Source organism: Lytechinus variegatus, chromosome 5, assembly GCF_018143015.1.
Source record: "Lytechinus variegatus isolate NC3 chromosome 5, Lvar_3.0, whole genome shotgun sequence".
Classification (NCBI taxonomy): domain Eukaryota; kingdom Metazoa; phylum Echinodermata; class Echinoidea; order Temnopleuroida; family Toxopneustidae; genus Lytechinus; species Lytechinus variegatus.
The window spans coordinates 45733113-45748905 of NC_054744.1; the positions used below are offsets into that span (position 1 = coordinate 45733113).

Sequence of the window (15793 nt, forward strand, 5' to 3'; positions counted from 1 at the left end):
GCCAGAATCATGATTTGAATCATGATTCAAAATACAAACATGAACCACAATATCACAGAATCAGCGTTTACACGATCTTCATTCCAATGCTGTTTCTCCTGATATTCGGGCCAATCCGGTATGCATCAGTAGTGCGCAGTTTGACAGAGGAAAATTTTTGCACGTATTTTGGCTCTCGGAAAATCTTTTGCTTGCAGAATTCAGTCTATACCTCATTTTGTTTACTTCTATCACAGGGTCCATATGCTTCTATTCATCTTGTTGGTTTATCCAAAATGGTGTCCGGAAGCGGATTCCATCGTAGATCCAATTCAATATTGATACTGTTTACTCAACAACAACTGAGATCATTGTTCTTCCAGTTAATTCATTTACTAGAACTGGATTAATTCATTTACTATAGAAGTTGAAGACATGACCAAAAATGAAAAGTAGATGACGATGCGATGACCAACACAGAACTTGTACATGACAAGAAATGCATGCATAATACATAATCATGTACATACAATGAGCATATAGAGCACCTTGAGCTTGGCAAGAGTTAAACTGAAAGTAGCTCGACAGAGTAAGGTCATAGAATCATGATTCAAATCACGATTGCGTACATACATTTTTTTTTTTTTTTTTGGTTAGGATTAGCGCACACTGTGCGGCTCTCCACAGAGCTCCCATTTACATTGTTAATTTACTGCTTTTAGCACAGAATTATATTTTGTGGTCATTGCTATTTGGTTAAGCTAGTTATCTAGATGTTACTAGACCTTTTTTAGAGTTTTCTGTGATTGTGGTTACCTGTAATATCAATTTCAAGTTTTGGCTACTTTGGTTATCTCAGTTAAGGCAAGGTAGTATGGCTTCCAGTACATTGTAAGTAGCTGTCTATGTGTAATGTGTACTCATTGTATTATGTAAGTATATGCGCCGAACCAGAACCTGAACACAATGGGACTTCTTCAGCTGTGCCTGGTGGTTGCTTTGTGTCTGCATGTTCACATGAATGGACCTGGACATTACAATGGGCAGTCAACATTTCTTCCTTCTGTTCATCAGCCTTTCATCAGGAAGCATTTCCTTAAGACTAGGATCTCCTATAGCTCGAACTGCAATGCCACCTTTCAGATTGAGCTACTGCAAGATGGAGATATAAACCCTAACCCTGGCCCTGACCAGCAATTGTCATCTACATCGCCTTTGCATGGGTTATCTTCCTCTGAACCAGGGATTCAATACACTCCAACACAGCTTCGTCATTTGAAAGGTCGCGGGTCTTCACTACCGGAAAATGTTCTACGCATCATCAACAAACTTCACATTAATCGCAGTACAGTCAGATTTAATCGTAAAAAGAAAACCAGGAGAGGAACGCGTGGTGGTAAGGGAAAGGAGGTGAGAGACACAAGTAGCAACAGCTCCTCCATCTCTACTCATTCCAGTTACCTTCAGTTGTGTACGGTGAATGTTCGCTCAGTACGTAGTAAGTCAGCATCGCTTTTGGATTTCGTTTGTGAAAGTAAGGCCGACTTGTACGCTATGACTGAGACTTGGTTGACAGATAATGACTCTGCAATCATCCATGATATCATTCCTGATGGTCACCGATTTGTCCATTGCCCGCGTACTGTTCGTCGTGGTGGAGGAACTGCTCTTCTCTTCAAGGACAATCTCGATGTTCATCAGGTTCTGGCTGGTGAAAAGAGGTCGTTTGAGTTTGCTTGTTACCATATATCACTCAAATCTTTCCAACTTAAGCTAATTAATATTTATAGACCACCGTATTCTGATGCTCATCCTGTACCAATGTCGGTTTTTATGTCTGAATTTAACGACTTTATACAGGAACACTTGTTGTCCAATATACCTGTTATTATCACTGGTGATTTTAACATTCATGTCGATGTTGATAATCAAGAGTCTAGGTTATTCATGGATCTACTTGAGTCATTTTCTTGTATTCAGCATGTTGATTGTAGTACTCATATACATGGTCACACTCTAGATTTGGTTATATCTCGTAAGTCAGACAACATAATTGTCGGGCGACCGTGGCCTGGCTCTCTAATATCTGATCATTTCCCTGTTTTTTGTCACCTGAACTCATTGAAGTCACAGTTGCCTCCTAAGAAAACATCCTTCCGTAAAATTGGTTGTATAGATTTGGACTCTTTGAAGGGTGATGTTGCTAATAGTTCACTTTGTACTAGTACTCCTGATGATCTTAAAGAATTGGTCACTCTATATAATGATACACTTAATTCAATTTTGAACAAACACGCACCTTTGATTACCAAGACCGTTTCATCTCACCCGCAGGTACCATGGTTTACAAATGATGTAAGAACACAAAAAAGAAAAAGAAGAAAGGCTGAAAAGAGATGGTTGAGAACAAAATCCTCTCTTGATTACGAGAATTTCAAAATCGCTCGTAATGAGACCTTATTTGTTATGAATAGTGCTCGACGTACATATTACTCTGAAATGATATTGGAAAACAGTTCTAATCAAAGAAGTCTCTTTAATGTTACTAAATCTTTGCTGAATATGACCAAGCTTCATCCAGTGATACCTCCTCATATTGATAAGAGAACATTTGTTAATGATTTAGGGAATTTCTTCTGCGATAAGATCGTAAAAATTCATTCTCAAATAGAGTTAACTGTAAATAATGGAACTTTTACTTCTGATGACATATCTTTGGATAGTACAAATTTTGAGATTTCACACTCTCAGTCTCAAATCTTCTCTCATTTTGAAATATTATCTGAAAGGGATGTGGAGAAACTGGTCACAAATCTTAGCAAGAAATCATGTTCTTTGGATCCAATCCCAACTAATCTTCTATTGCATTGTAATGAATCGCTACTCCCAGTCTTTACGAAAATTATTAACTTGTCACTCTTAAATGGCCTTTTCCCTTCCGAATGGAAGGTTGCATTGGTGAAGCCACTTCTTAAGAAGCATGGTATGGAGCCTAGTTTTGATAATCTTAGACCAGTTAGTGATTTACAGTATATATCAAAACTTGTTGAAGGAGCTGCTACTCAGCAAATTCTAAAACATATTTCTCATAATGCATTGTTTCCATGTATGCAGTCAGCATACAGACAGTTTCATAGTACCGAAACAGCCTTAGTCAAAATAAAAAATGATCTTCTATTGGCAATGGACAATCAAAAGGTAACACTTTTGGTATTGTTGGATCTGAGTGCCGCTTTCGACACTATTGATCATAGGATATTGTTGAACATACTACATACATCTTTTGGTTTGAGCGACTGTGTCCTCACATGGATTGAATCTTACCTTTCTAACAGACAACAAAAAATAATAGTAGATGATGTTATATCTCAGAATTTTGATGTTCCATACGGAGTGCCTCAAGGGTCACGCCTCGGCCCCCTTCTTTTTACTCTTTATACAAGTAACTTGATTACTATCATTCAAAGGCGCTTCCCTAATGTCTCTTGTCATTGCTATGCTGACGATACACAGTTATACATTTCTTTCAGCCCTGATAAGGAAAACCATAATGACAATATTTCAAACTTGGAATCATGTATAAGTTATATTCGTTTTTGGATGTCCCAACATAAGCTAATGCTTAATGATGGAAAAACAGAGTTTCTCATAGTCGGGACAGGCAGGCAAGTAGCAAAACTGAGTGTTAGCAACATAACAGTTGGAGACTCAGAAGTTAAACCATCAAACGTAGTGAAAAATCTGGGTGTATGGCTTGATTCTCGCTTAAACATGGAGAAACACATATCCAACATTAGTAGATCATCTTTTTATATGTTATACAACTTACGCCATATTCGTAGATACTTGGACCAGAAAAGCGCAGAAACCCTTATCCATGCATTTATTAGCAGTAGGCTTGATTATTGTAATGGATTATTGTTTGGTTTACCAGACTCGCAAATCAACAAGCTGCAGCATGTTCAGAATGCATGTGCAAGACTTGTATCCGGTTCCTCAAAGTTTTCCCATATTACACCTGTTCTGATTCAATTACATTGGTTGCCAATAAGGCAGAGAATTGCATTTAAGATACTTTTGCTTGTTTACAAAGCACTGAATGGTCAAGCTCCGAATTACTTGTCTGAATTAATATCATTTAGGTCACATTCATATGCACATAACTTACGAAGTACACAGGATAAGCTGCTTCTAAAGCTACCTCACTTGAGAACAAAAGTAACTCTTGGGGATCGTGCTTTCAGTTGTGCTGCTCCAAAGCTTTGGAACAAATTACCCCTGGAAATACGAAAAGCACCAACTGTTACCATCTTCAAACATTTATTGAAGACCCATCTTTTTTCAGAAGTTTTTGGTTAATTGTATTATATGCATAATTGTTTAATTTGTTTGAGCAGTAGCATTGTTGGGAGCTCTGTCACACTACAGCGCAGTAGAGTATATTTGTATAGTGACTGCGCTATATAAATGGTCTAATTATTATTATTATTATTATTATCATACGAACTTTTTCGTTCGTGATTCTACAGAAATGTCTTTTCAAACGCTCCTTTTTAGAACACAATTTACTTGACCCTTTTCAATCAGCTTACCGACCTCATCATATGTTGAGATTCTACTCATAAAGGTTTCTAGTATTATATTGAAAATTGAATACAATACATCACAAGAAACTTGTAAATATTTTTACAAGCTTAGGTATCCAGGACCAGGCTCTTAAATGGTTTAGATCTTACCTACCATACCATTAACAGTCTGTCGTTCTTGACTGTTTCACATCCTCCCCACGGTCATTAGGTTGTGAAGTACCTCAGGGCTCTGTAGGCGGTACGACCTTATTTTCAATTTACCTACTCGGTTTATCACCATTATTTATGCCTATGATACACGACCTTATTTTCAATTTACTTATGTTTTTTGCGCCAAATCTCAATTAAGTAGACTTAACACATACTCCATTTTCACAGCCGGTAGTCATGTTTCTTTCTCTGATATGTGCCGCAATCTTGGTGTCATTTTTGATTACCAAATGCCGATGTGAAATCAGGTCACAAGTATTTGTAAATATGTCCGCTGTCAATTGCGTAAAATTGGTTTCATTCGAAAATATTTAACTCGTTCTGCAACGGAGAAACTTGTGCACTCACTCATCTACTCACGCCTTGATTTCGGTCATAGTCTTCTCTTTAATATATTTATAACTCCAAAATTATCCGACTTCAAAAACTTCAGAATTCAGCAGCTCGCATTGTTTCTCTGTCAAATAATTACGATCACATCACTACTGTTCTAGAAAACTTCCATTGGTTGCCCATAAAAGATTGCATACTCTACTTTTGGTTTATCATATCATCAATGGATCCGCACCCTATTACGACAAGTCTCTTATATACTACTATCAACCTGCACGCACACTGCGATCATCCCAATCTAGTGTCTTGCATATTCCCCTATCTAAAAAATCCTGGGGCGATCGAGCCTTTGCTAATGCCGGACCAGCCACGTGGAATTCACTACCACTGGAGCTGAAGAACTTTAACTCTGCAACATCCTTTAAGGCAACCAAAATTACATTTATTCACCAGCAGGTACTCGGTTTGAAGACAGACATTTTTCCTCGTTTGTAATTTACCCTTTCTTGTACTTCTTTGTTCTCTTTACTTTATGTTTTGCTCTCTTCTAAGCACATTAAGCATTAAATCAAAATGTAAAGACGCTATATAAATCATCTGTTTTAACATTATATATATATATATATATATGTGTGTGTGTGTGTGTGTGTATTGATGTTTATATATATATATATATATACATATATATTTATATATATTAACATAAAAGGAATAATGGAAATATATAATACACCATATTCTGTGATTCTATTTCGTTCAAAATTCAATCCTGTATTGTACTGTGTATACAATACAAATCTAACCCTTTATTAACCAAAAAACTACTCCCTCATTTTGTCGTGATTTTATAATTTTCCTATGATTCGGATGAGACAGATTTTTTTTTCTCTCTTCACATTGTTAGCTTTTACCGCCTTCAATGTGTGTAAGTTGGGGATTTCATATGAAAGTATCACCAAGAGTCTCATGTAAAGGGCACTGTAACCCTGGAAAATGTATTTTGCTCTCAGAATCAGGCATGCCAAGAGGAAGGTTTGATTTACCAACCATCTTCTACACGCCGCAGGGCGATTAAATCACGCATCCAATTTTTTAGTCATCGGGGTAGAAAACATATCTATATCTCTGTAAATAAGAAGGGATAGGAAGGTTGTTTGTAAGAAAAAAACTTGTTCTAAAACAACAGAGAACATATTTAAAACAGCGCCTTTCTCGCATAAACTCACGTACATGCACACTCTCGTTCCCGCAACACACACACACCATTCTCACCCTCTCTCTTTTTACAATGAATGCACACATAAACTATTGCTCTCATGTAGACACACACACAAACACACACAATGCTCCATTTACTCTCTGTTAATACGTTAATTCAAATTTGAAACACAGAATCATAGATCCCTACTTCTTGATCATTATCACACGTGAGTGTATTCCACGTACAAATACTAAAGCAGGTGACAATGCTTTTCAGACATGTGCCCCAAGACTCTGGAATACCTTCCAAGATATATGCGACTTTCTCCTTCTTTGGAAGTATTTAAGAAACATCTCAAGACTCTGCTTTTTAATCAATAATATTAACATGTATTAGTTATTATAATTTTCTATTCCATCACTGTGTAAAGCGCTGTGAAACGATGATATATTGTAAGAGCGCTATATAAATGAACATATTATTACACTATAATTCTCAGCATTACAAGTATTATTTCTCTTTTTTTTCAAAATAAAGAGAAGCAGCATTACAATTAATATATATACATAAGGAACACCTATATATTATAACTTCTGGGTCCGATTTGTCTATTGCACCTCAAGATTCATTCTTAACAACCATCACGATAGCCCGGATTACACCAAAATAAAATCATATTACGTGCGAATTATTATTTCCTCATGATTATTTCTCATTAGTGCCCTTGCACGTTTCATTCAACATGAACATCATCATGAAGAATGTTAATGTGTTTCCTTGACTAAGATTCATTAATGTGCAGCATGAGCCTGTGTACTTTAAAAGGCGTCATATAGAAATTTTCTCAATTAAGATATTTAAAACTCATCTGAAACAGCTTAATTTACCATGTACGTTGTTGCATGGCATACTCGACTTAAGGTCCCACAATCAGGAAGATACAGACAAGCAAATCTGAAATTCAATCATTAAGAAAATTTATTTAGATTATACCTAGACGTGGAAAGAAGTGGAAAAAATAACGGATTAACCTAATAATATATAGATTCATTAATTCAAATTTCCACGAATGTTATTGGGGGGAAAGGAGGTTGCCCTATAATACAATTATGTAATTCATCTCGTCACTACTGAGGCATGGCCTGCTACCGCGGCGCGTACCAAACCTTCCCTTCCTTAGATCTTTTGCCGCCAAACATACGTCACGAAGAACGTTTAGCAGCAACCATGATAGATTGCGCTGCTTTTATCATTAGGAATTCCACCTGGTCCACCGTGAACCAAATTAGGAATGATTGGCCAATATCTTTAAACGCAGCTAAGGGGCTAACTCAATTACAGCTACACATCTATTCTGCTTTAAAATGTTGGCAAACTGATAGGTCTACATAGGATACGTATACCTATTTTTATTGTGTTTAATTCAGTTCGTGATACTTTCGCTGTGTATCCAATTGCGCGCCCAAATTTAACTTTGGATTGATAAATTTTAAGCAATGAATAAGGAGATGACTGGATTACTGACATAGCATTGAAGCTCGATATATAATTTTCATATTTAACAGTAATTCAACACTTCAAATGAAGTTGTTATTAAATACATTCTATGATGTGAACCCTGCAAATATGATATAATACATATGACAGTTAGAATTTGAAATAATGTGGTTTACATCTGACCTGGTTTAGGCTATGATGTATTTGCTATTTTCTGTTCCAGATTATTTGATTTTATTTTGTCATATTCTGTTAATATATTCCATTGGTCTGGAGAAAAAACTGTTTATATAATGTTTGTCTGCCAAAAAAATTGACGAACCAATGAATTTTTTAAAGATTATGAATGTTACACACCGTCATCGTAAAGAAGGACAGAACTGTAGAAACAAGTATTACATTGTGCGGAGTGATGTGTTATTTTGTTGTAGTATTGTTGCTATTGTAGTTTGAAAAATCAAGAAAACTGGACTACCGTGATGCAAACCGCGAAATACTGATACTGCCTTAACATTAAAAAATGAACAAATTGTGCATTACATCCAACCGAATTTTATCATGACAATTGATTAGTTTATTGGATGATTTTTTTTCTTCAATTTACTAACGAAATATATAAGAAATAACTCTTAATCAGGAAGCTAAAATGCCACCGCCAACCATCCTGCGAAAATTGACACATTAAACGCTGTGGGTGTTACAACAGAGACACACCGTTCTTCGCTGTGTTTTTGGTCTTTTTTTGGGCGTCCCTTTGTCGCTCCTGTTTTATCGTCATATATATCTAGGCCGTTGGCACACATTGCCTTGCTTTCGTTGCATATGCACTGTCATACCCGTGTATCTGTCTCCTGCCCTCTTCCTTCTTAACCACCCCCCCCCCCTCCTTCTCTCTTCCCCTCTTTCCTTACTTCTCATTCCCTGTCATTCTGTATAAATCTCTCTTTCTGTCTCTCCATTCCCCTCATTTTTTTTTATTTCAGTTTCTCCTACAACACATCAAATTGCACTGTCTACCATTTCATTATTATTTAATATACCTAGAGATGAATAATGAGGGACACAACGAAATCAAGAAGGAGAATGAATACGGGGGAGTGTTGTAATAACAGTGAGAGTGAATAAAATATAAATGTTACCCATTTTCATGCTCTCTTGTCTTAAATAATATACCATGTTGTTTTTTACGCTTGCTAATGAAAGATCTAAAATTGACAGCCCAGATTGAAAAGAAGATACTGCTTCCGAAAGAAATGCCTACTGGATGAATTAATTGGAGAGAGGAAGCTTGCATATAACATTATTATCGTTGGCGTCATCCCTACCCCGTACTCTTGCAAAACGAGCATTATGGGACGGCGTTGGTGTCACGGTCGATCAACGAGGGGAGAAACTAAGCAGAATTTTAAATCGCACCAATGTTTCGCTTGATGTGATCAAATCACCTCAAAGTTTCAAAGTGATATGATTTCAGCCCCTGGGTTGTAATTGGCTGGCTTGGTTCTCATGGGAAGGTGTACCGATAATTTGGTGGCACTATTGAAAGCCGTTTGAATGTTAGAACACAATTACGTGACCCACATTGTGCGCCTGAGAGGACCTCTCTGCCAAACCTGTTAAAGATATTATGAAAAAATACTTTAAGACACCTAAAACTATTGAAAGATAAATAATTATGAAAAAGACGTCGAACAGAAGAACTGTAATTTTCGCAAACTTCACTTTATAGGACACAATGATGTGATTCTACATGCATATCACTACGCGAAATTAAGTGTACGTTGACCGTTCATCATATTTTTGTAATAGTCCGGCAGCCAAACCCTGATATTGGGGGTAAGGTTGCATTGGAATGTCATAGTTTTTTTTTTTTTTTGACTGATTTTGACTGGTGAGACCTTCTATTTGAAGAATCTACACGCTGGAGCTCTGTCAGCATTGAGCAATTTGAGATATACGCGAAAATCCAAAATGGCCGCCGGCAGCCATCTTGGATTTTCTGTTTACTCACTTTAGCATACCAAGATGTTTCAAAACTTGGAATATACTGGTTAAAGGGGATGGAGAGTCCATATCTGAGGTTAATTTTGGGATATAACCATGCTTCGATGTCGAAATATACAAATAGTGGCCATTTTCCAAGATGGCCGCCATATTACATGAATTATATTGTTTATTTCTTGTATAGGGTACCTAGAATTTTCAAAACATGGAATATACTGGTCTTAGGGGATGGAAAGTCCAAATCTGAGGTTTATTTGGGGATTTAACCATGCTTCGATATCAAAATATACAAGTAGCGGCCATTTTTTAAGATGGCCGCCATATACGTACATGCATTATATTGTTTATTTCCTGTATAGGGTACCTAGAATTTTCAAAACATGGAATATACTGATTTTAGGGAATGGAGAGTCCAAATCTAAGGTTTGTTTGGGGATATGACCATGCTTTGATGTCGAAACATACTTGTAAATATTCCTCATCGCCATTCTGGGCAAGGAGATTTTTTTACTTAACTGCTCCCAATGTGTAATTATGATTCAGCCACAAAATTACTAGCAGGGTCCCGACCTTTGCAGGCCCTGGTGGAAACTTGGCTCAACATTCTCCTTTTCCCACTTTAATATCCAATTCAGCTAAAGAAGCGCTAAGGTTCTGTCAGGAGGCCCCACTTTGCGATCTGTTGACCATCAGCCTTTTGACATTGCACCACTCTTTTCCATGGCATGCCAACCTCATACTTCCTTGTCCTGGATAACACTCTGTAGGTCTCATCTTGATGCAGGTGTCACCTTAAGTTGTCTGTCTTTGCTGGCCATTCAGCAGCGGGGTCAATATCCCAGGATGCCACTCATTCAGATTTTCCACTGGCTGAGAGACATCATGTTAGGGGCTGTGTGGTGATTGCTTGCTCTATCTGTGCTCATTACATAGTTCCTCAATTAACAAAGAACTTCGAGAGGTAAAGATATCTTGCCTACATAAAGGAATCAGTTGAGTGCTAGATATGGTAAGCCGTTGTGTTTAGGCTACTGTCTGGAAAAGAGCTACAGGAGAAGGCTTCATGCTCTTCATAGTGCAATACAGCCTGATGGTACCAAGTAATTGACTAGATAAACAGTTTGGGCGTTTTTCATTATTGGTGTTGAAAGTCCTAAGAAATTCAGGGCTGCAGTCGATAGGAATCAGTGTTGCTGACGTGATGATGCCATACGTGAACTGAGTAAACTAGAGCTTTCAATTGGCTCATTGCTAGTGGCCAAATCAGAGATGTTTTCAGTGGTCCCGTAAATGGAGATTAATATTGAAACATGATTTTTCCTTTTTATATTATCAAATGAAGACAGTCAGTTGTTACATGCATTTTCTTTCAGCATACAAGTCTAATCCTGTTTCGACAACAGTGTCTGTGCAATGCATATGTAATATTTAACTGTATAGTTGCAGTTATATGCAAAATAATCAAGCATTTGAAACTAAATTTATTTTACAGCAAATTTGGCAATGTGGTAATCACTTCAGGAGGATTAAAAGATTGTTTTGTCAAGGTCAAGCCATTACTTCAGAAGAGGATAAACAGCCCACCCCTTCCCATATACTTTAGGTTACTCTAAGTTATCTTGAGGAGTAATTATATTATATTGCATCATCACAGTGATATATGTAAAAACCATACAACCATCAAAATAGTCATTCAAGAAATATGTGGAAATGATTCAGATGATTAATATGCCTCATCATACATGTAGCGATAACAACTAAGATATCCTACTTTTTGCACTTAATCTTGATATTTCAATTACTGCCTCATTCAATTGAAGTCTAAATATTGTTCATTATCCTAATCCTTCCACCTAGTCCAAAAAGAAAAAAGAAAATGACTGATAAATAAGGAATCTGCTTGTATATAATTACGGTAGGCCTACTGTAATACTTGTTCTATGGTGGCCATCTTCTTCATATATTTGTACATTTTGACATCAACGCATGGTCCTATCCTCAAAATAACCACAGATTTTTACTCTCTAAAACCATTATATTCCATGTTTTGAAAATTATAGGTTCGTATGTAAACGAAATAGTGCATATTCCAAGGCGGAAATCTTGGAAAATGGCCGCTATTTATATTTTGAGAGCAAAACATGATCACATTCCTTAAACACCATCAGGTTTGGATTTTCCATCCCCCGAAATCTTCATATTCCAAGGCTTGAAAATTGCACGTATGCTAAAGTAAGTGAACAATATAATGCATGTTCTATGGCAGCCATCTTGGAAAATGGCCGCTATCATATGTTTCGACACCAAAGCATGGTCATATCCCCAAACAAACCTCAGATTTTGACTCTCCATCCCCTAAAACCAGTATAATCCATGTTTTGAGAATTCTAGGTACCCTATACAGGAAATAAACAATATAATGCATGTTATAAGGTGGCCATCTTGGAAAATGGCCGCTATATTTCGACATCAAAGCATGGTTATATCCTCAAATAAACCTCAGATTTGGACTCTCCATCCCCTAAAACCAGTATATTACATGTTTTGAAAATTCTAAGTACCCTATACAGGAAATAAACAATATAATACATGTTATATGGCGGCCATCTTGGAAAATGGCCGCTACTTGTATATTTCTACATCGAAGCATGGTTATATCCTCAAATAAACCTCAATTTTGGACTCTCCATCCCCTAAAACCAGTATATTACATGTTTTGAAAATTCTAAGTACCTTATACAGGAAATAAACAATATAATACATGTTATATGGCGGCCATCTTGGAAAATGGCCGCTATCTGTATATTTTGACATCAATGCATTGTTTTTTCCCCAAAATAACTTCAGATTTGGATTCTCCGCCCCCTAAAACCTGTAATTCCCAAGTTTCTAAACTTCTAGGTATGCTAAAGTCAGTAAACAGAAAATCCAAGATGGCTGCCGGCGGCCATTTTGGATTTTCGCGTATATCTCAAATTGCTCAATGCTGACAGAGCTCCAGCATGTAGATTCTTCAAATAGACGGTCTCACCAGTCAAAATCAGTTAAAAAAAAACTATGACATTCCAATGCAACCTTACCCCCCTTGGCTGCCGGACTATAAATTAAGATTTTTTCGAACCATATGCATTTAAGGTAGAATTAATCTAAAGGTGTATGTGGTTTTCATCGCTCCTTTAAAATGCTCAGATACTCTACCCATCCTTCCTGTTCTTGATCGTACATCATCATTAGGATAGCGTTTCGGATCATCGACTACAATCTGCCGAAATATATCATGTCAAATCATGAGTTTGCACGAGAAATTTGAAGTCATTATCTAACTGAGTAACTCAAAATGACTAGTCATTAGCCAGAGAATTGCCTTGCCAATTTTCCCGGGACGCTAAATTGTTTTTCCTACGACAAATTCAAGGTTCTCACGCTTACCAAAACATTCACTTGAATAATTAACGTGAAGAAGCAACGCTATTATAAGATGTGGTTTCGTCTCCCAATTCGCGTCCAATCATAAGATTTCGCGTGTCCATGCCAAAAATCTATTTACTTCAATTATTTGGGAAGTGGCCCTATTCGAGACACGGGCTTGCCCCCATTAGACGCCATGTCTATCCTAGATTTAGAAATCTAGTCGACACGCCTCATAAAACGAAGCGAATGGGTAAATACATGGATATTCACGAAGGGTCGAAACGACGGTGAAGTGGCGGACACTCTAATCCTGAATCTACAATCGTTCAAAGTTCTTTACAAAACCCAAGTTACATCGGCGACATCGATTTAGATCAAATCAATTAGACCTACATTATTACCAATGTCATACAATCGATCGATTTGGATTGTTTCTTTGGTGTGCCTTTACACTTTCTCTGCTAACAAAATATTTCCTAAACATGTTATGTGGTACAAATCATTTTCAAACATTCCTTCAAACTGCTTTCTATATAGATGTAATTGCAGTTATGATAATAAATCAAGGTTAAAAATAAATATTAGACATTGTTTAATATTAATTTATCACAAGGGAAACCATTTAATACTTGGAACCCTCTTTATGTTTGTTTATATTTAAACGTTTTACAAAATAGAACAATGTTAGCCCAAATGGCTAATTCATTGTAAACACGCTTTGTATATCATATTCATAATGATCCACAATATCATGCACATTTCTAATGCGTCCAATCGCGGAGTATATATATCTACGCTTTTTATCAAGATTGTTCTTCGTCTTCCTCTGATAACAGGAAGTTCATAATTTACGGAAGTACTTATTTCTGGTAGTATTCTAGGAAAACTTATAAGAGTATCAACACTGTGGACATTGTTCCACGCTGGAAATATAAAACATTCATTAATACTTTCAAGTTTGATAATGGCTTTCCGTTATTGATCATCCATCATGTACCGATATCACAGAAGTTGATATCGATTGATGAAATATAACCCACTCCTCCCAAATCCGGAGAATGGATCCCACATCTCTATTGATTCAATAAGATTATCTTTCAGACAATGACCAAAAGCATGAAAAGGAAGTTTAAGTTGTATGGTCTCTCTCTATGTCTCTCTCCCCCGCTCTCTCCCTCTATCTTTCTATCTCTCTCTCTCTGTCCAGCCTCCATCTCCCTCTCCGTGGGATTATCATTTTAAGGAGGTGGTGATGATGATGATGTTAAAATAAGAGGAAGGAGAAAAAGATGGGAAAGAAAAACAAAACGGAAATACTAAAATAGGTAAATGTACATCCTGTTTTCATCATATACGGTCCCGACAATTAACCTTCAGAATGTACATTAATCACGTTATCAAGCGTGATTTATTAGGTTAGAAATCAAGCTTCAACTATTCTTTTTTTCTGCTGGCATTCTTCTTCGGTTGTTGTCATGGAAACATATGGAAACCATCTCATTAGTTAAGTATGTTGAATTAATGACAAACGGGTCACGTATTTTTAGGGCCATCGATTCATTAGTATTTCATGGAAATGTATAAATGATCAAAAATCATTTTCTGCCTACATGTATGTTGTTATATATTTCCGGTGTTTTCATTTAAATAAATTAAATTGTAATTTCGTTTTCCTTCCGTTAAATGTCAATTCTAATACTATGACAAATTTGGATATCTCGTCTTGAAAACGCTTGTTTCTTACTTTATGTGGCTATTCAAAATCATCTACTGCTAGTTAGTTGCTGATTTTAATTTAATCGATACTCGCATGCTGACAATTTTTACAATTCAGTCGCATTCATATCCCAGCCCGCTGCTTCTTCTGTGTCTTCATATACTGTATTGAGTTAACAGGTAAAGCAAACCTTCAAGATTCAAGCTGTACTAGTATTGTTATTTTCAGACTTTGCTGTCTTTAGCTTTCAAGGCAATATAGGCTAAAGAGACTCAGTCGAGATTCTAGCTAGGTATGCAGCTACTTTAACTCCCTCGAGCTCAGGGGCCCGTTGCAGAAAGAGTTGCAATCAATCGCAACTCTAAAAATCACGCGCAACTTGATTTTCAACCAATCAACAGCGCGCATTTGGGACTTGCGATTGATTTTTTGGCTTGCGTTTAAACGCAACTCTTTCTGCAACGGGCCCCAGTACAGATAGATTCACGATTATATTTACATTAAAATTAGGTAGGAGGAGACTGAAAAATAATACACTTCGGATGAAATTTAGTCCGATTCCTGTCATTTCTTAATACCCCCTTTCTCTCAAGTAAAAGAGTGGAATCCGTTCGACAGACCCCACTCAACTCTTAGCTATTAAGTGGGCCGTTGGGGGAAGTCGCTCGGATTTCAACTCCCAAGCATCAAATGCTATCGACATCTTCTTAAAAACTCATTTTTGCATACCGCTTCAATGGATCGACACTAGGGTCTAACTGCGATTCCTATTTATATTTCTTATCAACCCCCTCTTCAGGTGCGGATGTCAGCTCCAAGCCCTTGTCTCGGTCACGCACGTCGCATTCTTGA

At 36.9% G+C, this 15793-nt stretch overlaps 1 protein-coding gene across 1 annotated transcript; it reads left to right on the plus strand.

The window, feature by feature from the left end:
- The first annotated feature begins 638 nt into the window (after window positions 1-638).
- Window positions 639-15793, plus strand: LOC121415481. The gene is made up of 2 exons (XM_041608682.1): window positions 639-2197; window positions 15741-15793. Exons 1-2 carry the CDS (start codon window positions 946-948, stop codon window positions 15791-15793), a joined length of 1305 nt encoding a protein of 434 aa, XP_041464616.1. The 5' UTR covers window positions 639-945.